Source organism: Microcaecilia unicolor, chromosome 3 (assembly GCF_901765095.1).
Source record: "Microcaecilia unicolor chromosome 3, aMicUni1.1, whole genome shotgun sequence".
Lineage (NCBI taxonomy): Eukaryota > Metazoa > Chordata > Amphibia > Gymnophiona > Siphonopidae > Microcaecilia > Microcaecilia unicolor.
In genome coordinates this window covers 417,753,256-417,780,298 of record NC_044033.1, presented here as the reverse complement: position 1 = coordinate 417,780,298, position 27,043 = coordinate 417,753,256, and the positions used below count along the sequence as shown (strand labels likewise).

General features: G+C 43.0%; 1 protein-coding gene across 1 annotated transcript in view; it reads right to left on the bottom strand.

Annotated features, from left to right (window-relative positions):
* Positions 1-8,964: 8,964 nt before the first annotated feature.
* The window catches only part of HS1BP3 (HCLS1 binding protein 3), a 149,157-nt gene continuing 131,078 nt past the window's right edge, over positions 8,965-27,043 (bottom strand). Inside the window, exon 7 of the mRNA XM_030195587.1 lies at positions 8,965-9,481. Within this exon, the coding sequence (XP_030051447.1) occupies positions 9,238-9,481 (244 nt within the window). The 3' untranslated portion in view covers positions 8,965-9,237. The remainder of the gene's footprint in view (positions 9,482-27,043) is intronic.

Genomic DNA, 27,043 nt, shown 5'->3' with positions numbered 1-27,043 from the left:
CCCCGGCGAAATGACACTCCCCCGGGTGCACGCCGCTGGGGGGGGGCCGCGGCGTGCGCCTGTCAGCTGAGTTCACTGACTTCGCTAACTTCAATGCAGCTCCCTCTGCCCCGACCGGAACAGGAAGTAACCTGCGTGGGTGCTTGTTTTGGATGCGCGCTGGACCATTTCTCCACTGCGTCTGGAAAAAAGGGATTATTTTAATGGGCCGGAAAATGGATGTGTGGCAAAATGAAAACCAGCGTACGCGTCCATTTTTGCCACCCATTGACTTAGTGGTAAGGTCTCATGCGCTACCTGGGCGGTAAGCATGCAGCACGCACCAACTGCCATTTACTGCCGAGTAGCCGCCCCGCAGTAGAAAATATCAAATATTTTCTACCGCGTTTTCAGCACATGCCAAATCCAGAATTACCACCCGGGCATGCAGAAGCCAGTCGGTAATGCTGATTTGGCACAAGCTGTACGAGCGTAGGCTCTTACATGCCTTTGTAAAAGGACCCCTTAAAGCACTCTCTCACTAACCCTAGGAAACTTAATCTCTGCTTGATCTACTCCTTATAACACTCTCTTATTAACCACAACTAATGGAAAAATCATCCCCCTACCTCAGAAGCAGAGCCAGGTTGACGGTGCGGGGGGAGCGAAAGCGGCACCAGAGTGGACTTCCGCCAGTGCACATTTTCAATGAAACACGATGAGAAAAAAATAAGCACTGGCAGAACTCTGTTTGGGGGAGCGGCCGCTCCCCTGGCGCACCACCTAGCTACGCCACTGCCTTACCTCTGATAACACTCTGTCACTACTATGACAAATGGAAATATTTGCTTCACTGACCGCTAAAGCACTCTCTCACTAACCATGGGAAATGGACCTACTGCTTCATCCATCACTGACAGTCTTCCTTTATTCATTTATTTGCCTACTTTTGCTTTTTAGCATGTCAGTGCATAGTCACTGAGTCAAACAATAGCCATATACATTGATAAATAGTGTTTCTGAAGGCTTCCCTTCAGTTTGGTCAGACAACAGTTCTTGACAGTGTGGGTCATGGTACTGGATTCGGCCCAGGTGATCCAGCAAACCCTACTGATAATAAAGGGCTGTGCAGGTGCCTGGGCCAGTTTAGAAATGATTGACTGTGAAAGACTGAAACAAGAATGCAGGTGGTCAGTGGGGTCTGAGATTATATATGGTTTCTAAGTTTTATTTCTTATTTATTTATCGCCTTTTTGAAGAAATTCACCCGAGGCTATATACAACAAGTATAACCCAGATGTAGGCCATAAACAATTACAGTAGTAAAAATATTTAAATAACAGAACACCTTATAGCATACTACAGAAGTTCACAACCCAGTCCTCAGGACACACCCAGTCAGTCAGGTTTTCAGGATACCCACAATGAATATGCATGAGATAGATTTGCATACAATGGTGGTAGTGAAATGAAGAGCCAAAGGCATCAGGAGAACAGCAAAACAACACCAGCATTAGTAAGTTCTGAGAGAGGGGCGAAGTCAGTGGTGTGCTGGAGCGGGCTCTCACAGGCTCGCGAGAGCCGTTTGATAAGCTTTTAAGAATTTTGGAATCCGGTTCTTAAAGTTGGCTACTTTAACAACTGGCTCCCAAAATGTGGGTTGGCTTCTCTCCTGAATTCTCTTTTAGTTTGCTGGCGGGATGCTGAGCCCTGCCAGCCAAGTACATAGACTGCTGCTGCTCCTCATTCCTTGTTTCCAGCTTTGAGCAGCAGGCTGGAACTTCTCATGTATGCAAGCGAAGTCCCTGCATGCTTCTCAGAGCCAGAAAAAAATTGACAGACAGGTAGCACTTTATAGACTAACCAATTTATTGCATCTGATGAAGTGGACTCTAATCCTCAAAAGCTCATGCTTCGATAAATTTAATAGTCTTATCAGGTGCCACCTGCCTCTGTCAATTTTGAGCCCATTTGAAGTATGTACAAGGAGTATCTGGTACTTCCATAGACAGGTTTGCCATATTGAATTTAACAGCAAGAGCCTACTTTCTGTTGCACTGCCAGAAAGATCGGACACCGATCCCAAAAAGGAATGGCAGAAAAACCCATCTGGCTCTGAGACACGGGCTCTTGATCACCCATCTGTCTCCTGAGGGGAGTCCCCCCCCCCCCCCCCCACCGAGGCCAAGCACCATGTGGCAGATTTTTGAACCAAAAAAAAAGACCCTAAAATGGGGGTCTCGGTTTATATTTGAGTATCTCCTCTGCCACTGGTGCCATTTCTTCCTCTATACCCACCCTTCCTCCTATGCAGTTACAAGCATTTTACTGGCAGTTACTTCCTACCTTCATTCGGCTGATGCAAAGCAAGATAGGTGCAGGGTCATGACATGAGCATCTGCGCATGCTCAAGGTCCTGCACCGACCCTGCATTTAACTTACTTTGTTCGCATCAGCCAAAGGAAGGTAATGCCAGTAGAATGTTGGTAATTGCGGGGGAAGGGTATGAAGGAAGAAATAGCAGTACCTTCCACAGTGGGGGTGGGGGGGGGGGGTATGTGAAGGAAGAAATGCTGGTCATTGGGGTGGGTGAGGAGGAGCTGCAAAACACTTGAATATAAATCCCTCAGGTTTGTATTCAAGTTAACTGTTTCCCCCCCTTTAGGTTAAATTTACTATGTTTAGTAAGTCTTTCTCCTTAGGGAGTCAGGGTAGCGCTTGTACATTTTTCAATGACTGTATATAACCTAGGCCTTCATAAAAGCATATTAAAGTTTGTCTCCATATCAGGAAATTTAGGTGCAGTCTCATTCTGGCATTAACTCTTACACTGCCTGTGCCCAAAATGCCTGAGGCTCTAGTAACTGACAAATTAGAATCTACACAGTGCATCTTGGGAAGGGGGCAGGTGGTTCTCAGGTGAATGTGGTATACGCAGGTAAGGAAAATAATGCCATTCTATTACAAGAAGGGATTTGTTTCATAATGGAAGTGTAATGAGCTATCCTGCTTGTTCTCTGTTTTTCATGGTACTAGTATTTCTCTAGTTATGTGCAATATGGTTTTATATGAGAACGCCTGTATTCTGGGAGTCTGAAAGCACATACAGGAGTAGACTAATAGTTATAAGTAGGAGACTGAGAAACAAGGAGAAAAGGGTCCAGGGTTCATGTCCCACGTCATCCATTGATGCTTTTTGGGCAAATCACTTCATTTCTGGTACAACTTAGATTGCAAATCCCCTGGGGAAGGACATAATTACAGTAAATGAATTGCAACTGAGCTTGCATTTGGAAAAAAGTAATTAAATCCAAATGTCTGCTGTATTGAAACATGTTTTGAAGGGTTCTCGTTGTAGCTGCTGCCATATGGTCTATTGTATGCACATACATTCTCACCACACCACCTGTTTATTACCATTTATGATTTAATTACTTTCTGTTTCTTTATTTCGCACATGTCCTGCTTTCCAACAACCTCTTTTCTCTTTCCATTACTACTGCACAAGAGCTTGTGCCTGAGATGTTACACAGTACAGATATGGATACATTCAAAGTTGAGGCGAGAGGACTGAATATCAGAAAAGCATTGAAGACTCATCTCTTCAAGAAAGCCTACCCTAACCATTCAACTTAATTAAAGCCTGCCCACATGATTCTTACCGATGATTGTTATACATTGACCATGTTTCCCATTATCCTTATTGCTATCCCATATCTATTCCTCTCCATCTTCCTACGCCTACCTCCTAACGCTCATTTCCTCCTATGTTCAATTTACTTATCCGTTAACCCCATTAATATTACATTTACTACAAATTGTATAGTCTTCTTACGACTTTGTAATTCTTTATATTGTTACTATGTAAACCGCATTGAGCCTGCCATGTGTGGAAAAGCGTGGGGTACAAATGTAATAAATAAATAAATATGAGTATTTGCCTTGCAAGAATGATGGTCTATATCAGGCTTGTCCAACCTTTTTCTATCGAGGGCCACATTTTATATTTTGTAACATTCAGATGGCCAAAACACGCACCGTCATATTTTGACACAGGTTTCGTGAAATAGTGGTAAAATACAAAGGTGTATTGTCTCTCTCTCCCCCTGCCCCCCCCCCCCACACTTTCATTCAGTCTCTTTCCTCTCACCTGGCTTCAGCTACAGAAGCGGGATTCCTGCTTCCCCACCGCAACATGGCTCTCTGCGAGCTTGAGCCATGTGGTGCTTGATGTTCGGGTTGGTCTCATGGTTTGCAGTCGCGCAAGACTTGAAACTGCAAGAGCAATCTGAACTTCTGGTACCACATGGCTCAAACTTACAAAGAGCCCAGTAGAAATAAGATTCAGGAATTGAAAGACTCTGTTGAAATTACTAAACAAGATTTCTCACAGAAAATTGAGTGTTTACAAAAGGAAGTGGAACAAACTAATGAATTTAAAGTTGCTGTGATAAAAGACAATGTGGATATTAGGAGAAAATTTGAAAATATTGAAAATCATAATAGAAGATTGAACCTGCGCTTGCTTAATTTCCCCAAATTATATGGGATGTCTCCCCAAGATTTATTTGCTAGATTTCTTAAAGAAAATTTAAAATATCCTCAAGAAGCGATTCCACCATTAGAAAAAATTTACTTTATACCTAACACGATAAGAAAAATAGAAGAGGTAACAAAGGTTCAATCTGGACATGAACTGGATGTGGGAAATATAACAGCGATTTTGGAACAGTCAATAGAAAATGCCACTGAAAGAGCGACTTTGTTGGTAACTTTTCTTTTTCAACAGGATTTAAACGCAGTAATGAGACTTTACTTTAAAACAACAGACCACAATTTTGGTGGAGAAAAAATATGGCTGTATCCAGATGTAACAAAAGTGACTCAACAAAAGCGAAAGCAGTTTCTTTCAATGAGGTTAAAAACAACGGAATTGGGAGGTTCCTTTTTGTTAGTGTATCCATGTAAATGTATTGTGAGGTTTAATAGTACTAAATATGTTTTTTATGTTCCAGATCAGCTTAAGTTGTTCCTAGATTCAAAACAACGATAGAGATAATAAATAGGATTGAGATTGCGGTGTCACTATTTTCCTTTAAATTTATTGAAATTGTTAAAGTAAAGGTATCTTCACTTATTCTAATCCCCCCAACTTTGAGGTCTAAGGAAGCCATTGACGTATAATGTAAGTGGAATATGTAAAATGTTTTCTTTTTTGGCTGTTTTTCACTTAACAGTGTATTTCTGTTTAAGTTTAATTTAAACTAATAAAAATTATGAAATAACAAAGAGCCCAGTAATGGAGAAGAAGCAGGAATCCTGCTGTATGCACCACGAGAATTGCCAAGCTTCCGAAGGCCGGAAAAAAGTATTTGGTGGCCTGGATTCTGGCTCACGGGCCGTAGGTTCGTCAAGCCTGATCTATGTGTTTTATGGTTTATTAAATCATTGCTATTTGTTCAGCTCTAATCAGTTTCCTGTTTTTGGGACCTTCTTACTAAGCTGAGGTAAAACGTGGCCTTAGTGTGTATTTACGTGCATCATTCCCAAGTGCTAATTCTATTTTTACCATGTGGGTAAAAGGGACGATTTTTCTATTTCCAGCATTAATGGCCATGTGCTAATTTTCCCATAAGCATGTGAGCACTTACCTATACCTATTTTGTAAGCAGTAAGGGCTCACCCACTAGCCGTTTGTTGTTTAGTGTGTGGCGATGTACCTGCACTAACCAAATAGCGCAGTACACGCCTACTCTCCACCTCTAAAAAATAAATAAATATATATATATATTTTTTTTAGTGCATGGGTAGCGTGTGCACATACAAAAATTACAGCAGGGCAGTAAACACTTTTTTCTTGAAGGTTCCCTGGAGTCCTCTAGAACTTGCCTGTCCCTCACTGTTGGACAGGGCAGAAATTAAGGCGGGGCCCCCTCCCCCGATCTCCCTACCTCCCATTGCTACCAGAAGGTCCAGGCATCTCATACCCTTCTCCTCACCACGGTCTGTCTCCCTCCCTTCCCCTCACCTTCCCAATATAAGCTTATTGCAGCTTATTTTGCTGCTGGTTTTCTTCCTTATAAGACATATTTTTTAAAGAGATATATAAATTAGGCAGTGAGTCTAATGAAGCATCCTATTATTTACTCTGCTGCTGTCCAGATGTCATTAATGCATCATGCAGGAGAGTAACCAGTGCATGTCCAAAAAGACACAATGAAACTGGAGAAAAATGGGCAGGTCACAGAGAGCAGATGAATGGAGTTTATTTTAAATTTTTTTTTAATGCTGTGCAGGAGTCTTTCTGCAGTTTGTGCAAAACAATACATTTTTGATGGAAGTTTTTATGTCTTAAGTGTGAATAAATTGATCCCATATTGAATAATCAGAGAAATACCGGACTCTACAAAAGAAAGAAAACAACAATACTCTCACTCACAAAAATGAACAAATGGGAAATAGATTTCAGATAATTTTACTTGTAGAAATATTCCTACTTATAGCTTTTTATTACACTGTACTATCGATTACTTTATTTGATCGTAATTTATCCACACTACAGATAAATACATTGTTAGATATCAATTACAGTATTTTATATAAATATTATGCAAGATCTAAATTCATACACAATTTTCATATATAAAAACCCATTAAAAAATTAGTATTTTTAAGTCTTAAGGTGCTTCTTCCCCACCTCCTCATATGGCTTCTCTTTTGCCTGTCAAAGGAAAGAAAGGCAGGGGCCAAAAACGTCCCAGAAATAACAATTTAAAATACATAAAATGTATAATTTTCAGTTTCTTGCACTTGCCCCAGTCCTCATGCTAGGTTGTTCAAAACCACAAAAAAAAGCAGCAATGTGCAGGCCAGCTGATCCCCGGTATTTCAGAATGATTTTCTAGGTTTGAAAATCTTGCCCTTGTTAGTGATTTCTGGATCTTTGCTACCTTTTGAAGCCCCCCAAAAGGAGAAAGATTTATTTCATTGTCTACAGGCAGGCAATCTACAGTTGCTTCTACTTGCATTAAGGCATAAATGAGTTTTATTTCAGACACTATAAAATTTGTCTTTGTTGTTCCTTTTTGTATATTTGTCTTCATTAAAGCATATCTATACATATGAAGACTTTTCATTATACCAAAATATATCCCACAGTAATAGCTGTTTGTCAGAACTGAAAATTAAGGCTATCTACTCAGAAAAGTTGAATAAAAAGATTCTTAGGGCCTGTTATGAAGCCGTGCTAGCAGTTCCCGTGCGGCAATCCCGATGGAGCCCATTCAAAGCATTACCACACCGGAAGCCTCTTGCGCAGCTTGATAAAACAGGCCCTAGAATGCAAAATTACTGCAAATATTTAAATACTTGTTAAGATCATAGAACATGGAATGAGCTATTTCTTTAGCAAATCACATTATCAGCCAGAGATCCCAAACTTCCTGTCTCTCAAGCAAACCAGCTACATATAGTCCAATTAAAGCTTCAGGTTGCTGTGTACTTTCACTGAACAGATGGTCTTAGACAAATCTAATGTTACTGTGTCCATTATTTGAACAAATCACATTCACAGAATCACAGCATCTGTTTATAAGGAGCAGGATATGATTGCTCTGCTTTTCATTCACTATATAGAGTTAATATATGTAGACAAATGCTTGTATGCACTGTTCCCTCTAAGCTGAGCGGGAGTCCTCTAACCTCATTGCTGCCAGCAGGGGGGGGGGGGGGAGGAGACGCTTCAATATTGTGTTTTCAATTACTAGAGACAAGAAGGTTCCCTGGAGTCCTGCAGAGCTTGCCTGTCCCTCACTATTGGACAGGGCAGAAATTAAGGAGGGGGCCTCCTCCCCCCGCTCTCCCTACCTGCCATTGCTACCACATGGTCCGGGCATCTCATACCCTTCTCCCCACCAGGGTCCATCTCCCTCCTTTCCCCTCACCTTCGGTCTTCTTTAAAATGTATTTCCCTTTTCAGACAGGTCCTGGCGTGGCAGCCAGCCTCACAAACTGCCTGCAGCTGCCCTGAAACTTTCCCTCTGCCGCAATCTGCACAGGCAGAAACAGGAAGTTGCATCAGAGGGGGGCGGATCACAGCAGAGGAAAAGCTTTGGGGCAGCTGCTGCATTGAGGCCCCTCTGAGAAGGGGAATTGATTTTTATAGAAGATTAAGAAGGTGAGGGGAAGGGAGGAGGAGATGGACTGTGGTGGAGAGAAGGGGAAGAGATCCCCAGCCTGTGGGGCCCAGGCAACTGCCTTGTTTGCCCCCCCCCCCCCAACGCTGTGATAGTGAAACAGCACCTCCCACTGGCAGGACTGTAGGTGGACGACTCCCGCTCAGCTTAGAGGGAACAGTGCTTGAATGATGCATTGAGGGTAATTCTATGACAGGGCACCTACTATATGCACTGGTTATAATGCCTATGTTAAGCCTATTGTATCAAGAAAAGTAGATGTCTATTTTTATTTGCAAATAAGTGGCAGAAAATGCATAGTCCTCTAGGTGCAACCATTTCTACCAGCCCTAGAGGTAGTGTAAATGCCTGTACCAACATGTATGCATAAATGTGTGTAACTTCTAGCACTCTGTCATTTGTATGTACAGATATGTGCTCTGCCCAAGTGCATGTGCCATCAAAACTATGGCATGTACTCTTCCACCAATCAATATTCTATAAGGGACCATTTACACACCTAAAACTAGGGGGCCCTTTTACTATGCGACGTAAGCGTCTATGCGCGCCCAACGTGCGCCAAAATGGAGTTACCCCTTGGCTACCACATGGCTCTTGCGGTAATTTCATTTTTGGCGTGTGCCCGATATGCGCGTCCGAAAATTGTTTCTATTTTCGGATATGCGTATTGGACGCGTGCCAAATGGCATTTGATGCACATAGGTCGCTACCACATGAGACTTTACTGCTAGGTCAATGGCTGGCGGTAAGGTCTTAGACCCAAAATGGACGCAAACCAATTTTGATTTTGCCGCTTGTCCATTTCCGGCAAAAAGTTTTAAAAAAGGCATTTTTTGCAGGCGCGCTGAAAAATGGATCTGCCCGCGACCAAAACACATGCTTACACTATCGCAGGCCATTTTTCAGTGCGCCTTAGTAAAAGGTCCTCTAGGTGTTTCCTTATAGAATTATCCCCAATCTTATGTCAAATCAAACATTATGTCAACCAGAAATACATTTTAACACACGAGACTGTGTCAAACTATGTTATCTACACCACATTAAACAGCAGGAGAAAGATTTATCAGAAGAGACTGGCTGAGTTTTCACTTGCAGATTCGTTTTCCTGAATGTACTGAAGGATGTCCATCTCATTCATGGCCTGTACATCATGTTGTATTTGCTTAACTTGTGGGGCTGAACGGTTATCCTCCTTAGCTACAACATTTGGCTTCTTAGGTAATGCTGGCTTGGTTGGCACCACTGGTTTTGGCTTACTTGTTGACTTTGATCTTGACTTTAAGAGCATTTCCAAATTGTCTTCAATGCTGCAGGAACCCAACCAAACAAGAAAAGTATTAAGTGAGAAATACGGAAATACGCTGGTAAATCTGACATTCAGTAGTAAATTAAATGAGGTCAGCCTCAAAATTAAAAACACAAAAATAGGCAATCACATATGTTGCAACTTAAAATTTGTATTATTATTCTTGTATTACTATGTTGTATCATTGTTTAATGTAGTAGTTCTCAAACCTGTCCTAGGGGACCATCAGTCAGTCAGGTTTTCACGATATTACAAATGAATATGCATGACCAAGATCTGCATACAATGGAGCTGTTGGGCATGCAAATCTGTCTCATGCATATTCATTAAGCAATATACTGGTCAAAACAATAGAATAATTACCATAATAGACATTGAACATAAGTAAATACAATGTTAATATCAAATGTTTAATGAAAAATAATAATAAAAATCCAATATAGTAATGTTGAATGTATAAAAATGCTCAATACTCCTTAATATTTCTCCAAGACTCTCTTTGGAATCCTTGGCTTGCTGATAAACACACCCCCATGAGCAGGAAACAATAAGGTTACAGACCAAAAAAGTATTACATTCCCAAATATCTATAGTATGTTATTGTACAAACCGAAATATATTTTCACACAAAATGCAAAACTAGCACTTATCTGATGTAGCCTACTTGCAATGGGGTGTGCTATTGAACTTTTTGTCTCTTCCAAGACCTACTAATACTTCATCACCGATGAGATCTTAAAAGTTAAAACAGTCTAACTTTCCAAAAGAGTCCAAAGTCGAATCCACGCCAAAATCCTTCCAAATACTGGATGGATTCTAGTGTTGCCAGTTCTTATCATAGGATCGGACAATAAGAATCGGCAGTACTGCTCTACAGTAATCTATGCATGAGGGATTTGCTGCAATCTTATTTTCCATTCAAAAATCAAGAGATACGTCCATGACATGGAAAGTCTTTACTCCACATACTTTGCAGGTGTAATGCATGCACATTAAATCAAATACCTACATAGACTTCTCTGGCCTTGCCTTAGGCCTACCCACAGTCCTGCCCCTTTCCCCTGTGTTGTGTACTTTTCCCTGGACTGAGGGTAGCAAATTTCAAAGCACTGTTTCCTGGGGTAAACATCCTTTTTTTTTTAGGTCTTTTAAAACCCTTTTCCAACCTACTACCAGAGATGGGATGGTTACTTTTTAAAAGTATTTAAGTAAAAAGTAAAAGTACTGGCTTCAAAAGTAGTGATGTGAAAGTAGAAAGTCTTATCCAATAATTAAAAAAAATACTCAACTAAAAGTAAAAAAGTATAGCCCTTAAAATTACTTATTACAAGTTTAATAGCTTTTTAACACTGGAGGACTCCCATTGCCCCCTCTGTCTCTCTCCTGCGTCCTTCCCCAGTTTCCTATTTCCTCTCTTTCACCCACTTCCTAGATCCCCATTTGCATCCTTACTGCCCTGATCTACCCCCCCCCCCCCACTACCTCTGACCTCCTTACCAGCCTGACACCTGCCCTGCCCCATGTAAGATGTAGGCTTACAAGCCTAGCCATCTGGCAATGAAAGAGCTCCACACTAGAAGCAAATTGTTTGCAATGGACTGTGTTAACCACAAAATAGAGTTGAAAAAGAGAACCACATGATGGAAAAAGAAAAGAAGAAGAAAAAAAATAGAGGGGAAAAAGTGGGGAGGGAAACACTAGATGAGGGGGAGGGGAAAAAGAAGAAAAGGAAAGGGAGGGGGAGGGGAGAGATGAGAAGGAAGGAAAGGGCAAAAGGAAGAAGAAAAAAGAGGGAAAGGGGAAGGAGGAACAGGAGAATAAAAAAGGAGGAGGGAATGGAAGGAAAAGGGAAGAGAGGTGGTGATAGAAGATAAAAAGAGAAGGAAAAAAGGGGGGGGGGGGGAAGAGGAAAAAATAAAAAGGAAAAATAAAATACCAGTGTTCATATACTTAACTGTGAATGCAACAACTAGATGATAAGAGCTGAACAAACACTACAAAGGATAAAAAAAAATGAAGGAACATGAAATGGACTAAACATGAAGGACATAGGCGCCCCGTATAGCCTCCCCAGCCCAACCGTGACTTGTTTTCTCTGCCTTCTCCTCGAATTCAGGGCAGGAACAAAATTGTACTTTCCTCTCCCCCCTCCCCCCACTCATTTCTTTTTTTACCAGCTGCCTGCCAACTTGCTATATTGTTGCAGGAATTGATGCATGAATTACCCCTATTGTTAGCAGAATCTGTGGTACTTCAGGAGTCAAACAGCACACACCAGAATGAGGGAGAAATCTTCTTTATTTGCCAGCAAACAAAGTAGGACATCAGTTCTAGCTCTCTTCTCTCTCACTCAGCTCTCTGGATGTTATGGCTTCTGTCTCAGCTGCTTCTCTTCTTCTGCTGTCTGTCTTCCTTCAGCTCTCTTTCTTCTGTCTGTTCCTTCTGACGTAAGCTGCTTCTACTCCCACTTATATACCGTTCTATCCCCCTCTCTAGCCCCCCTTACTTTCCAGATGGTAAAGAATAGATTAATTACCTTGTCTCAACCAATCATCTCTATACATATGTTCAAAATATCAGTTACATAGGTTCCAGACATATCCTAAACTGACCTATGACCTGGGGCCTCTCACACTAGACATTGTGGCTCCCATCTCTTACATTTTCATTATGATTAATTTCTCAGCTATAGCTTAAACTGAGTTCATTTAGGGGCTAAGGGACATTCTCATATTCCTAGTCAACTTCATACTAACTGCTAACTGAACTCTGGCAGTCATTAAGGGGTCAAGGGCCAGTCTTACTTAATAGCATACAGATATAGTCTGTTATTACTTTCAGGACCATTCCTATACTTAGCTAATCAATCAAGGAGAAGAGAGTTGACTTCTCCGACCTCTTTCACCTATTAGCTTCACACACTGAACTAGCTAGGACTGTGGCTAAGTCAAACCATATGCTGACCTTTTCACTGCAGTCCTACTCAGAACGTAAGGCAAAGAGTTGAACAAACATTCTACACAGAATAAAACATATTCTAAAATAAGCATCCTTATAAGACATATTCTAAAATAACAGAAATCAGAATTCCTTATAACAAAATCTACATATCAAAAATATCTAGTATTATTTAAACAGCATTCAGCCTACTTTTAAACTACAGTATGTCTGGCTCATGCCTTGTTTATAATAGTATACATATGTGCTAGCATTAGCAATCCATCACTCACAAGGTGTCAAAGAAAGTTTCTGTCTCTGACCTTTCTAACCTTTAGCTTAGCCAAAGCTAGACGTTCTAAGTAATTAAATCCAGCTGGCATTCCTTCACTTGCAGGGTGAAAAAGTTGAATTCAAACACCAAGCTTTTAAACCCCAGATTTTTAAACAGAATTAACAATTAATATGATTTCTTATATATGTATAATTATGCCCATGCTGTCTCATTCCCCCCTTTGAGACTAAAATCAGCTTATGCAGAGATAAGTCTCACAACTCAAACTCTGGAGATTATAGTGATCCTAACTAAGAATAGGCTTGTGAATCACCATTACCCTACTTGTTAAGGTCCGACGGCATACTGCCGAAGCACATGAGGCCAGGAAACAAAACAACAACCCTGCTAAAACTAAGACTATTAGGGAAATGAACAAAGGACGTATCCATGAGGTCAATGACCACCACCAGGAGGTAAGGTCTAATCCTCCTCGGTAATCCTCCACATTAAGGCTGGCCAACTGTAGGACTTTATCCATAGCATGCCTAACTACATGCGTCCTATTTATGACAATGGTACAGCACTCTGAAGAATTTAGCACTGTGCAGAGGCCACCCTGGGCTGCAAAGAGATAGTCAAGACCCATACGGTTATACCGAGAAACTATACTTAATTCATTAATTTGATCCTGCAATGCATTGACTACCACGTTCAGCTCATGAACTAAAACATGGAGTAGAGACTGAAGTCGCCGGGTAGCCATGCCTAGTTCAGTAATACCCGCTACCGGACCCCCAATTGGAATCCAGGCCGTGGCAGAAAGGGCTACAAGTCTCTTTTTAGTCAGAGGATAAGTAGAGTTAATATACTGGAGGGCTAATTCAATCGCCTCATCCTCTGTGGCAACGGAGGAAGGTAAGGACAAGGCCTCTCGCTTAGAGCGGTGCGGGGATGGTGGCTTGAGGAGAGGAATAACTTTAGGAAAATAATTCAAGGTTACCAATACACAAAAATCATATGTGGGGGGAAGAATCATGTGGAGGACATTATCACAGAGCCAGTAATGACCAAGGAGAGGGCGAGGAAAGTTCCCAATAAATGTTGGCACAGGATGGACATTAGGATGCCCATAATGCGAGCCCCTATCCCAGGGAGAACGAAGAAGAAATGGAGACTTTGTACACCATAGGTGCCAATCCCCAATTGTGACAAGCTGCTCATATGTTGTAAACCTTTCATACCCCGGGGACTTATGAAAGTAGAAAATAGGCCGGGACACTATAGTCTTCTCAGTAGTACGGTTAGGAGCCAGATAATCACCTTGGTCATAATCTGCAGGTATGGTAGTAGGGCACATAGGAGTACCTGGAGAAACTACCTACACAGATTCCCCTTTTTCTGGGAGAACATTAGTATAGTTACAGGGAATGGGAAGAACAGTTGAGATGTTTCTTGTTAAACAAAACACTCCAGAAGCTGGATAGGGAGACGTAAAGACTGGCCTTAGAGAAGATTCAGAGGGGGAAGTAGCATTATAAAAGGACCACCAAGTATAATCCTGGCTCCAAGGGCCTGAACTCGAAAAGTAGGGAGGTATAAGAGCTGGGAGCTGCACAGGGACAGGTACAGCTGGGACATCTGTAGTATAAGGAGAAAATCGGGAACACACAATACAAGGGGAAGTAATCTTTGCCTGGCTAATTAGTTCCTGGACAGAGTGTAACCAAAGGTTGGAGCGAGTTGGGGTATTAGGAAAAAGGAGGCAAGGAGTAGAAAACAACAAAAGCATCCAAACTACTAACATTTTCTTTCTTCCTAATCTAAAACAAATACAGCAAACTAATTAAGCAATAATATTTCAACAGTCTGTGCTAATCACAGATTACTCTAATATAATGTTCTCAGTCTTTGAGTTCTTATACCAGTTGGGATAGACCCTCAACTGACAAGGATCAAGCTCTCAAATTCCAAGAAAGCCAGAATCAGGGCAAGAAAGAGTCTCAGTGTGAAGCCGAAGTTCAGCAGCTCCTGCAGTATGCAGTTGACCCTTCTTTTCAGCTAGTAGATTCTTTGGTTCGGGTCAAGCGCAACTTCAATGGCTCCGCTGGATCACTTTCTGCTCTCCACTGTTTAGGCTCCGTCTGATCCGTGCTGGGCTCAGTCTGGTCAGCAGACTTAATTCGAGACCAATGGACCCATGGAGTTATCCCTGCGACCTTCACAGCTGTAGGGGTAGAAAGCAAAACAGTAAAAGGTCCTTTCCACCGGGGCCCCAAAGGCTGGAGCCTCCAGTCTTTCACCCAAACTCTATCCCCTGGCAGGAAGGAATGTACCTGAGCCTGGAAGGGGACAGGGTTTATTTCTCTCACATAAGACTGAAGCTCAGAAATTATCCTGCCCAAGAGGGCTACCTGCTCCTGCACCTGGGCAGACCCTAAAATCCCTATGTCTCCCTTAATTCCCTGCAAAATGGCTGGGGGCTTCCTATACACAATTTCAAAGGGAGAGAGGGCTGTTCCTTTAGTTGGGGTGCATCGGAGGCGGAAGAGGGCTAGTGGCAGTGCCTGTGGCCATTTCAGTTGGGTTTCCTGACAAATCTTTGCTAGGCTATTTTTCAAGGTTCTGTTTGCCCGCTCAACCTGCCCTGAACTCTGGGGACGGTAGGCACAATGCAATTTCCAGGTAATGCGCAATGCGCGGGACAGGGCCTGAAGTGTAGCTTCAACAAAGGCGGGACCATTATCTGAACCTATGGCAAGGGGCAGTCCATACCTGGGGATGACATCCCTAAGGAGGGCTCGAGCTACTTCTGTGGCTTTCTCAGTGACTGTAGGATATGCTTCCACCCACCCAGAAAAGGTACAGACCATGACCAAGAGGTATCGGAGCCTACCGCTCCTGGGCATTTCTGTGAAGTCTATAACTAGAGACTCAAAGGGTGTTAGTCCTCTAGACTGAACTCCTGGTGGAATACGGGGTCCCTGACGAGCATTATTCTGGGCACAGAGAGTACATCGGGCAGAGGCAGTGGCAACCAGACTATCCAATCCCTCCAGCACCACTACTCGACTGAGTAGGCGGGCTAGTGCTGTTTTCCCTAAGTGTGATAGGTCATGAGCTTGAGACACTACAGGCCAAGCTAGGTGGCGTGGCACCAGAACTCTGGTATCAGGGAGATGTAACCAGCCATCAGGTCTCCTTACTGCACCTTCCTCTTGAGCCCATTTCTCTTCCATTTGGGTGTACATAGGCGTCCATTCTTGCAGTCGAATTTGGAACAGGGGAGTCACAGTACTTGCTGAGGGTCCTCGAGCAGCTTCCTTGGCCACCCGATCAGCATGGCGGTTCCCTCGGGCCACTGGAGTATCTATCCTTTGGTGTCCCCTGCAGTGAATGACGGCTACCTTCTTAGGGGCCCAAACAGCCTCTAGCAGCTGAAGTATTTCGGGTCCATACTTAACAGGTTGGCCTGCGGCATTTATGAGTCCCTTTTCCTTATACAAAGCTCCATGAGCATGTAGAGTTGTGAAGGCATACTTGGAATCAGTATAAATGTTGGTTACCAGTCCTGCTGCTAGCTCCAGAGCTCGTATGAGGGCCACAAGTTCTGCTTTCTGGGCTGAAGTTCCTTGGGGCAGGGCTCTTGCTTCTATCACCTTGTCCTCTGTCACCACAGCATAGCCTGCCAATCGCTTGGAGTTCTCCACATAACTGCTTCCATCTGTGAAATAAATTACATCTGGGTCCCTCCAAGGAACATCTTTAAGATCTGGTCGACTGGAGTACACTTCATCCATGGTTTGGATACAGTCATGATCCGGTGGTCCCTCAGATGCTGGCAAAAGAGTGGCAGGATTGAATGTAGCCACTGTTTCCAGGTGTATCCGTGGATTCTCACACAAGCTAGCTTGGTACTTAACCATACGGTTATTTGTAAACCAATGATTGCCCTTATACTCCATGAGGGTGAGAACTGCGTGGGGGACTTTAACAACCAGTTCTTGCCCCAAGGTCAACTTGTCAGCTTCCTGGACCAGTAAGGCTGTTGCTGCAATAGCCCTCATGCAGGCTGGCCATCCTTTAGCCACTCCATCCAGCTGTTTAGACAGGTATGCAACAGGCCTCTGCCAGGATCCCATCATCTGGGTCAGCACCCCCAGAGCAACCCCCTGTCTCTCATGGACATACAATGAGAAAGGTTTCTCCACATCAGGAAGGCCTAACGCAGGGGCTTGGAGTAGGGCTTTCTTTATGGCAATGAAGGATTGTTGAGCTATAGGTCCCCATTCAAATGGTTCCTTTTCACCCCCCTTTGTGGCCTGGTAAAGGGGTTTCGCCATCAGTGCAAAATTTGGAATCCAAATTCTGCAGAATCCGGCTGCTCCCAGAAATTCCCTAACTTCCCTTCTGGACTTGGGTTGGGGAATTGCAGCAACTGCTTGCTTCCTACTGACATCCAGTCTCCGACTTCCATGGGAAATGCAAAAGCCCAGATACTTCACTTCTGACTGACAAAGTTGGGCCTTTGAGCGTGAGACCTTATAGCCTGCATCCAAGAGTAGCTCCAGCAATTCTCTGGTATCCTCAAAACACTCTTCCTGGGTCACTGCTGCAATCAGGAGGTCATCTACATACTGGAGTAAAACTCGCTTGGAAGGCTCAGATTTAAAAGTCTTAAGGTCTTGCCCTAGGGCAGTCCCAAAAATGGTGGGGGAGTTCTTGAACCCCTGTGGCAGGCGGGTCCATGTATACTGAAGCTTCCTTCCTGTTACTGGGTTTTCCCATTGAAAGGCGAAAAGCAGTTGACTGGCGGGGGCCACCCGAATACAAAAGAAGGCATCTTTTAAGTCTAGTGTCGTGAAATGGGTAGCTCCAGAAGGTATCAATCCCAGCAGGACATATGGATTAGGCACTACAGGGTGTAATGAAATAGTGGATTTGTTGACCACTCGTAAGTCTTGGACTGGCCGGTAGTCCTCAGTCCCTGGCTTCTGAACTGGCAACAGTGGCGTATTCCATGGAGACTGGCAAGGACGAATAATTCCATGGGATAACAAACGATTCAAATGTGCTTGAATCCCTTCCAGAGCCTTTCGGGGAATTGGGTATTGACGAAGATGGATTGGCCGGGCACTTGGAAGTAAGTCTACATGAACAGGAGGAATATTTCGGGCCAACCCTGGAGGATTATCTTCTGCCCATACCCCACTGACCTGAAAGCTGTCTGCCAGGGGTAGGTCAACTTGGCCATGCGACTGATGCAGCCGCCATTCTTCTTCAAGGGGGCAGCAGAAACTCAATATACCCTTAGGGCTGGATGTCGGGGGCCGAAAGGAGACTGAAGTCTGGCCATCAGAGTCAAAGGAAATTTGGGCCCTAAGCTTGGACAGCAGGTCTCGACCTAACAAAGGGATTGGACAGTCTGGCATATACAGGAATTCATGAGTGACTGTGTGTGAGCCTAATTGGCATCTACGGGTCGTCAGAAAGGGCCTCCGGTTCTGCACCCCCGTGGCTCCCACCACTCGGACAGTTTTTCCAGACACAGGCGCTAATCGCTCCGTCACAACAGAATGTTCAGCTCCTGTATCAATCATGAATGGAATTGAGCGGCTCCCTATAGTTAACTTGACCATAGGTTCCTGGGAGCCCAATTTGTAGGAACCCGGTCTGTCCTATTCGTCCCATTCTGCCATCTCGGCTATCCCAATGATGTCAGATTCAGGAGGCTCATACCTCCCCTCTCGAACTCGGCCTCGGCTTCCTCGATCTCCTGGTCCCCTTCTCAGTCCCTGGCGCCTCTGGGGGCATTCATCTTTCCAGTGCCCTCTTTCCTTGCAGTAGGCACACTGGTCCCTCTCCAATCTTGGTCTGGGATTCTCCCCCCGTGGCCGGGATTGATTAAAGGAATCTCGGGGCCTGGCTGGTGGTCCAGGGTCCCACTTTGGCTTCCCATTAGCTAGAGGTCGACCTCGGTTAAGGGTGGAATTAGTAATGGCTGCTGCTAAAAGGTCAGCCTTCTTCTGCATCTTCCGGTCAGCCTCTCGGCGCACCTCCTGATCCCTATTAATGAAAACCTTGGTTGCGATCTCAATTAGCTGGGTGGTATTCATCCCTGCGAATCCCTCCTGACGCTGCAACTTCTTCCGGATATCTGGCATACTCTGGGCCACCAATGCACTATTCACCATTCTCTGGTTTTCTAGTGCCTCAGGGTCAAATGGGGTGTATGTTCTGTAGGCTTCAATTAGTCGCTCTAAAAAGGCCCCAGGGGATTCAGTTGCCCCTTGGAGAATTTCAGAGACCTTTGCCAGATTAATGGGCCTCTTTATGCCTTTCCTCATACCTTCCAGCAAGTCCCGACAATAGCCAGACAACAGTTCATAGTGCTGCTCATTATTTGGATCCCAAGCTGGAGCTGCACGAGGGAACCGAATTCTAACCCATTCCTCTGGGTTCTGTGTCCCCTCGGGGACACGCGCTTGCATGATGGCCTCAGCATTTTGCAAAATCTTCCGCCTCTCCTCAGTTGTGAAGAGGGTCAGGAGAAGTTGTTGACAATTAGTCCAGGTTGGGTTATGGGTGGCCATAATGCTAGCCACTAGGTCCACCACTGCCTGAGGCTTTTCAGTATAAGAGGGGTAATGCATCTTCCAATTCAGGAGATCGGTGGTTGTGAAGGGTACATACTGGTAGGCCTGTGCCTGTATAACCTGACCCTCATTATTAGGATCCGGTCGAGTGGTGGTTACCTGACGCAGGGGCAGAACTCTCGAGGAGGTGGGAATGGAACCTGAGGTAGAGCTAGGAGCTACCCTCCTATCATGCTCAAAGGTGATTGCAGCAGGTCTAACCCATTCAGTGGAGGTGTGTTGAAACCCTGAGGGATGGGGAGGGGTAGTCATAGACTGAGAGGTGGTCACAGGTGATTCAGTCCATTGAAAGGGATGCCGGGCCCCTGATGAGTGGGGAGGGGTATTAGAGGGAGAAGCTGGGCTGTCGGGAGTTGAAGAGTCAGGGAGTGGAGCCCAAAGCGGGTCTTTGGAGGTTAACAGGGAAGGATGTGGCAGAGGAGGGTAGAGGCTGGATGAAAAGTCCAACCTAGGGTGTGGCGGGGTTTGCACAGAAGGGGAGGAACTATCCGGAGAAGCCTGTGCTGGAGAGGCTTGGGCTGGACGCCGTAGATCTCTAGGGGTGGCACGGAACCCCAACAATGGGCCATAAGGTGGTGGCTCAAGATCTGAGGGGTCATCCGAGAGTATAGGTTTCTCGGACAGGGTAGGGGCGGAAGCCACCGATTGGGTGGTAGGCTTCCTAGGGCTCTTTCCCTCTTCCAATTTAGATTTTCTAATCTTTCTTTGAACGCGGCCCAACATGAACTTTACTGGGGATCCCATATAAGTTTTCAACCAAGAGGGAGGGTCAGTCACAAGGCTGTCCCAGGAATCTATATAAGGGAGTTGTTCAAGATATTCTGGTTCTCCTACAACTATGCTGTAGACCTTCCGGATTACTTCCATATCTAAGCTGCCACTAGGGGGCCACCCCACTCCCATAGATCAACTTCACACAAGGTTCTTAGAGTACTTGAGCTTAAAGTCTGTCCATAATCATTAATTAAAAATCCTTTTTTGAAATTCTTAAGCATACAATCTAGGGGAGTATCAATTTTTCTAGATGATGTCCCTCCCATAATGCTTACAGTTACAACACACAAAAGGGAGGGAGTTTTTGGATTTGTGGTAAGGGGTCCACAGATCCGAGACACAAGGTAACACAAACAACAATCGCTTCCTTCTGTCGCTGGCCAATTGAACTCGCGTTAATTGGAAACACAGCTATAAGAAGTCCGCACTCATTAACATTCATTCATGCATCACACACATTCCATACAGAAAATCCCACCCAACAATTTCAAATTTCTCACATACAGATAAGCTCAAGCGGTTTCGCTTCTAATCTCCACTAGACTAAAAGCTACTAAGGCCTTCGCTGAGAGTTGATCAGACTCCCCTTCCCTCAATTTGTGAGGGGCTGGTTTACAGTTTCCTAGCTAGGATTACAATACAGAATACAGAATACATACCCGGCGAATGTTCCTCAGTCAGTTGGGTGCCAGAAATTGATGCAGGGTCCGGGATCCCACCGCTGCCACCAAGAATTGTTGCAGGAATTGATGCATGAATTACCCCTATTGTTAGCAGAATCTGTGGTACTTCAGGAGTCAAACAGCACACACCAGAATGAGGGAGAAATCTTCTTTATTTGCCAGCAAACAAAGTAGGACATCAGTTCTAGCTCTCTTCTCTCTCACTCAGCTCTCTGGATGTTATGGCTTCTGTCTCAGCTGCTTCTCTTCTTCTGCTGTCTGTCTTCCTTCAGCTCTCTTTCTTCTGTCTGTTCCTTCTGACGTAAGCTGCTTCTACTCCCACTTATATACCGTTCTATCCCCCTCTCTAGCCCCCCTTACTTTCCAGATGGTAAAGAATAGATTAATTACCTTGTCTCAACCAATCATCTCTATACATATGTTCAAAATATCAGTTACATAGGTTCCAGACATATCCTAAACTGACCTATGACCTGGGGCCTCTCACACTAGACATTGTGGCTCCCATCTCTTACATTTTCATTATGATTAATTTCTCAGCTATAGCTTAAACTGAGTTCATTTAGGGGCTAAGGGACATTCTCATATTCCTAGTCAACTTCATACTAACTGCTAACTGAACTCTGGCAGTCATTAAGGGGTCAAGGGCCAGTCTTACTTAATAGCATACAGATATAGTCTGTTATTACTTTCAGGACCATTCCTATACTTAGCTAATCAATCAAGGAGAAGAGAGTTGACTTCTCTGACCTCTTTCACCTATTAGCTTCACACACTGAACTAGCTAGGACTGTGGCTAAGTCAAACCATATGCTGACCTTTTCACTGCAGTCCTACTCAGAACGTAAGGCAAAGAGTTGAACAAACATTCTACACAGAATAAAACATATTCTAAAATAAGCATCCTTATAAGACATATTCTAAAATAACAGAAATCAGAATTCCTTATAACAAAATCTACATATCAAAAATATCTAGTATTATTTAAACAGCATTCAGCCTACTTTTAAACTACAATATGTCTGGCTCATGCCTTGTTTATAATAGTATACATATGTGCTAGCATTAGCAATCCATCACTCACAAGGTGTCAAAGAAAGTTTCTGTCTCTGACCTTTCTAACCTTTAGCTTAGCCAAAGCTAGACTTTCTAAGTAATTAAATCCAGCTGGCATTCCTTCACTTGCAGGGTGAAAAAGTTGAATTCAAACACCAAGCTTTTAAACCCCAGATTTTTAAACAGAATTAACAATTAATATGATTTCTTATATATGTATAATTATGCCCATGCTGTCTCAATATCACTAAGGCTCCTTCCACAGCGGTTCCGGCTATACCGGAAGGGAACCTCCCACCTGTAACACATTTCCTGCCTGCTGCCTTTTCCACGTCAGAGCCTGGCTGTGACTGTGAGCCTGAGTGTTGCAGCACGCAGTGGCTCTTTTCAATCAATGACCGACACCGACCGAGCCAGGGGGGGAGTCAGCGGATCGAGCAAGCAAGCGGTAAGGAGTATTTGGGTCTCTTATTGCTTTTTGTTGAACAGGAAACTGGTGAGGGGACGGGGTGATGATGCTGGATGTTGAAAGGAGGAGAGAGAGATGGGGAGGACATAGAGGCAATGTTGGATGGTGGTGAGGGGCAAGACAGTGGGGCAATGTTGGATTGGGGCAGAGAGAGAGGTTCTATAAGTTAAAATAAAAATAAATATTTTGTTTCATGCAGATCTCTTTTGTTTAAACATAACTAAATGGGCTATAAGCACCTAATGCAGTACCTGGGTTTCTTATATTTTGTTGTTGTAATGACTTATACTGTGCCAAATAAAAGGAGTTCATTGTGAACACTATCCACCCTGTTTTGCGGCTGTACATTAGGAATTGTGATATTATGATCCCATGTTTCATATTGTTGACGGTCTGTGTTTTCCGTATGGGTGGTATTTTGGTGTATTAGGGTCTGCCCAGTGTAATATTTACAGTGCTGCCTTTTCATGCATAATGTTACTTCACTAATGTGACCATTTCATTTTGGGATTTTCCATGGATGGAAATAGCAGTGTTTAATAATTGATAACATTTTTGAATAGTATACATTGGTTAACATATGCTTTGAACAACCACTTTACTTATTCTTTGACATAAGATATATATCTAATATCTAAATTTAATAAAAGGTAGTAATTGTGACTATTTTACTTTTACTTATTTTTTTTCTGTGTTGTCAATTTTGGATATAAGCCCCACCCTTGGCACCACCCCTATCTCCACCCTTGGCACCACCCCTATCTCCGCCCCCTTTAGCCTCCCTAGCAGTTGGGCCACCGACCGCCTATGGTGAAAGACATGATGCACCATTAAAATAAAAGTGTATAGAAAAAAGTACAATAAAACTGAGAATGCAGCAAGCCCAGCCGTTAGCGAAAATGCTGCTTGCCGGTGCAGTAATATGAATAGTACTTTGAACACTATGCAAAAAAGTGATACCATACAACTTAATAAGCTTGAAAAGGTGCTTACATTTAAAACACTGTGCATAAATGATGTGGAGGGAGAAAATGGGAGAAAAAAGGAGCCAAACATCCTAATAGGCTCATCATAGAATGTGCCGTGAAAAGAACAGGTTCAAGAAATGGACAAATTACTGTACGCTATACAAACGAGTGACATAAAAAGTGAGGGACAGGGATGAGAAAAATAATGTGTAATATTTACAGACTGCCGTAGAAGCAGGTGATATACAGTTACCGAGGGAATGCAAAGATGAGGGATCTGTTGGATTATTTGTAGTAAATAATTAGCAGATTTTAGTACACACAGCTTCAGCTTTAGAAATGTTAATTTCTTTCTTCATCTCTCTCTCATTCACCCCTGAATAATTCACTGCTGAGTCACTTTAAAGTTGAAGTAACAAAACATCTGTTTACTCACAGTTTGTAGTTAGATTATAATCAGACAGGCTTATATATACATATTACTATACATTTGTATTATCAGCTCTTTCCATGTGCTTAGATGGTAATGGATGCTCACACCACCATAGATCCTCTCAGGTTAGGAGAGATCATGAGCTCCATGTGCTCCATGTGCTGCATCTGCTGTGTCTAAACCCCCACAGGAAGTTGCATAGCTGTGTGACCTCTCTAAGTAATTCACATCAGAGGTCACAGAGTAATCACAGAGAAATAATAGGTGACAGGCAATGCATGTAAAATACAATTACATTCCAACAAACCCCTTCTCATGCATTACTGTCATGCAATTATTTATTCATACAAAGTCCAAGCTTTATACGCAGATTCACAAAATGTTCTCTGGGTAACGGTTTGGTCATGATGTCAGCTGTCATCTCACTGGTGTGACAATAGTGTAGACTGATGACCCCTTCTTTCGCCAACTCTCGCACGTTGTGGTATTTCGTTGCGATGTGCTTGGTGCGTGACTGAACCTTGTCATTCTGTGACAGTCGGATGCAGCTCTGATTATCTTCCATTATCTGGATTGGTCTCTTTTCAGCTATTCCGAAATCCAGCAAAAGTTTTTCAATCCACATCAGTTCTCTGCACGCTTCCGATACGGCCACGTATTCAGCTTCTGTAGAAGACAAACTCACAATACTTTGTTTATGACTGGCCCATGAAATGTGTACATTTCCATACATAAACACATATCCACTTGTGGATTTATAATCAGAATGATCCCCTGCCCAATCTGAATCACAGTAACATATTAGTTTTGGATTACTATTGGCTGAAATCTTTAATTTACAATCAATGGTACCCTTTAAATACCTTACCATCCTTTTAACTGCAGTCCAATCTGATTTGGTAGGTGAGCTGACCCTTCTGCTCAAAATTCCTACTGCATTTGCTATATCAGCCCTGTATGTGGTAGTTAGATATAAAAGCTTACCTACGGCTGATCTATATTGGATGTTATCTGGTAAAGGTTCTCTTACTGTTTCATCCTTCAGAAAATCAGTGATCATGGGAGTGCTTACAACTTGGGCATCTTGCATACCTAAACTTTCAATAAGCTCATTTATTTTCTGCTTCTGGCTTAGAAGATAAGAACCATCATTTTGTTTCTCAATTTCTATACCAAGATAGTATGACACATTACCAAGTTCTTTTATCTCAACATTGTGGTTTAAACACTTTACAATGTCCTTGTACTCTTGCTCACTTTTGCTTGCAATGAGCAGATCATCAACAAAAGCTAAAATGTATGCATATTGTCCATTTGTGCACCTAGTGTACAAGCATTTATCTGCTTCACCTTGCTTAAATCCTAAATTTGTCAATATTTCATGCAATTTGTCATTCCAACATTCTGCACTTTGCTTTAATCCATAAAGACCTTTGTTTAATTTACACACTAGCTGTCTTTGTTTTGTATTTATGAAACCTGTTGGCTGTTCCATGTACAAGTCTTCAGTTATTTCTCCATGAAGAAACGCTGTTTTCACATCAATGTGTTTGACTTGCATGCCTTTTGAGACTGCAATGCTCAGAAGTGTTCTGATTGTCGTGTGTTTCACTACAGGTGCAAACACTTCATCAAAATCTTCTCCATATTTTTGAAGATATCCCTTTGCCACTAATCTGGCTTTATACCTTTCCACTTTTCCTTGTGCATTCCTTTTTAACTTGAATACCCATTTGCATCCTATAGCTTTCTTGCCAGGAGGTAATTTTGTAAGAATCCAAGTATTATTTTTATCCAATGCATCAATTTCTTCTTGTGCAGCTTTATGCCGTTCAGCAGCTTCTTCTGCTGGCATTTTCTCAATCTCATCCCATGTTAAGGGCTCTTGAGCTTCTGCTGACTTTGTTAGGTAAGACAGTCTTGGGGGTGGAACACCTTTGTTTTCCCTGGATGAGCGTCTGACAACAGGTTGGTCTGACCTTTCCGCATCCTCTAAATCTGAGAGTACTTCTCCAATTGATTCCCCTTCTCCAACTGTACTGTCTTCTTCAATGATCCTTTCTGTGTCTGCTTCCTCTGCCTGTTCCTCGTTAGATACAGATGAGTTGCTTTCAGACATCTGCCTTGGTATGGCATTTATATACACTGGCATGTCTATTATGGTTCTAGTTTCATATTCTGGATGATAAGGCTCATCTGGGATAATCCAGCCTTTATCAACCCTTTTGTTTTCATCAAAATATGTAACATGTCTTATGCCAACAATGCCAGTTTTCAGATTCAAAATTCTATATCCTTTGTGTCCTGGAGTATAGCCAACTAAAATGCCCCTTTCTGTTGTGGAATCCAGCTTATGCCTTCTTTGCTTTGGTATATGAGCATATGCTGTACTTCCAAATGTCCTTATGTGTGACAGGTTTGGCTTCCTACCATGCCATGTCTCATGTGGTGTGCGCTCAGCGCCTTTAGTTGGCATTCTGTTTTGTAGGTACACTGCTGTGAGAATGGCTTCCCCCCATAGTCTTTTAGGGAGATTGCTATCTGACAGCATACATCTGGTCATTTCCACAAGTGACCTAAATTTTCTCTCTGCAACAGAATTTTGCTCTGGTGTATAAGCTACTGTTGTGATATGCTGAATGCCTTCTTGTTCTAGAAATGTGCGCATGCTTTGTGAAGTGAACTCACCACCATTGTCGGTCTGAAGAACCTTTGGTTTTCTTTCAAATTTATTGCTCACCATGGCTACGTATTTCTTCAGCATGTCTGTGACTTGACTTTTTTCTTTCAGCAAATAGGCCACACAATATCTAGAGAAATCATCCAAGAATATTAGCACAAATCTGTTATTTCCCAATGATGGGATATTAAACGGTCCACATAAGTCACTGTGTATTAAGTCCAGCACTTTATTACTCCTATTTCCTGTGTATGCAGGAAATGAGGGTCTCACACCTTTTTGAGTAACACAGTCTATGCATTTCTCCATTTTACCAGCATCTGCACTTATCTGAATGCCAGTGGCTAGTTGCTTACTGTAAAGATCCTGGATCACCTTAGAATCACGATGTCCCAGGCGGCGGTGCCAGATTTCCAGACTACATTTACCATCATTCTTCCTTACTTGCGCCATATGTGAGGCTTCACCTGAAATGTTCAGCTTATAAACATCATTATGCATAAAAGCTTCAGCATACACTTCATCATTTTTAGAGATTGTGCACTTACTGTTTTCAAAATGAATCACAAATTCCTTCTTATCTAATGTAGATACACTAAGCATATTGCAAACTGCTTGGGGAATATACAAGAC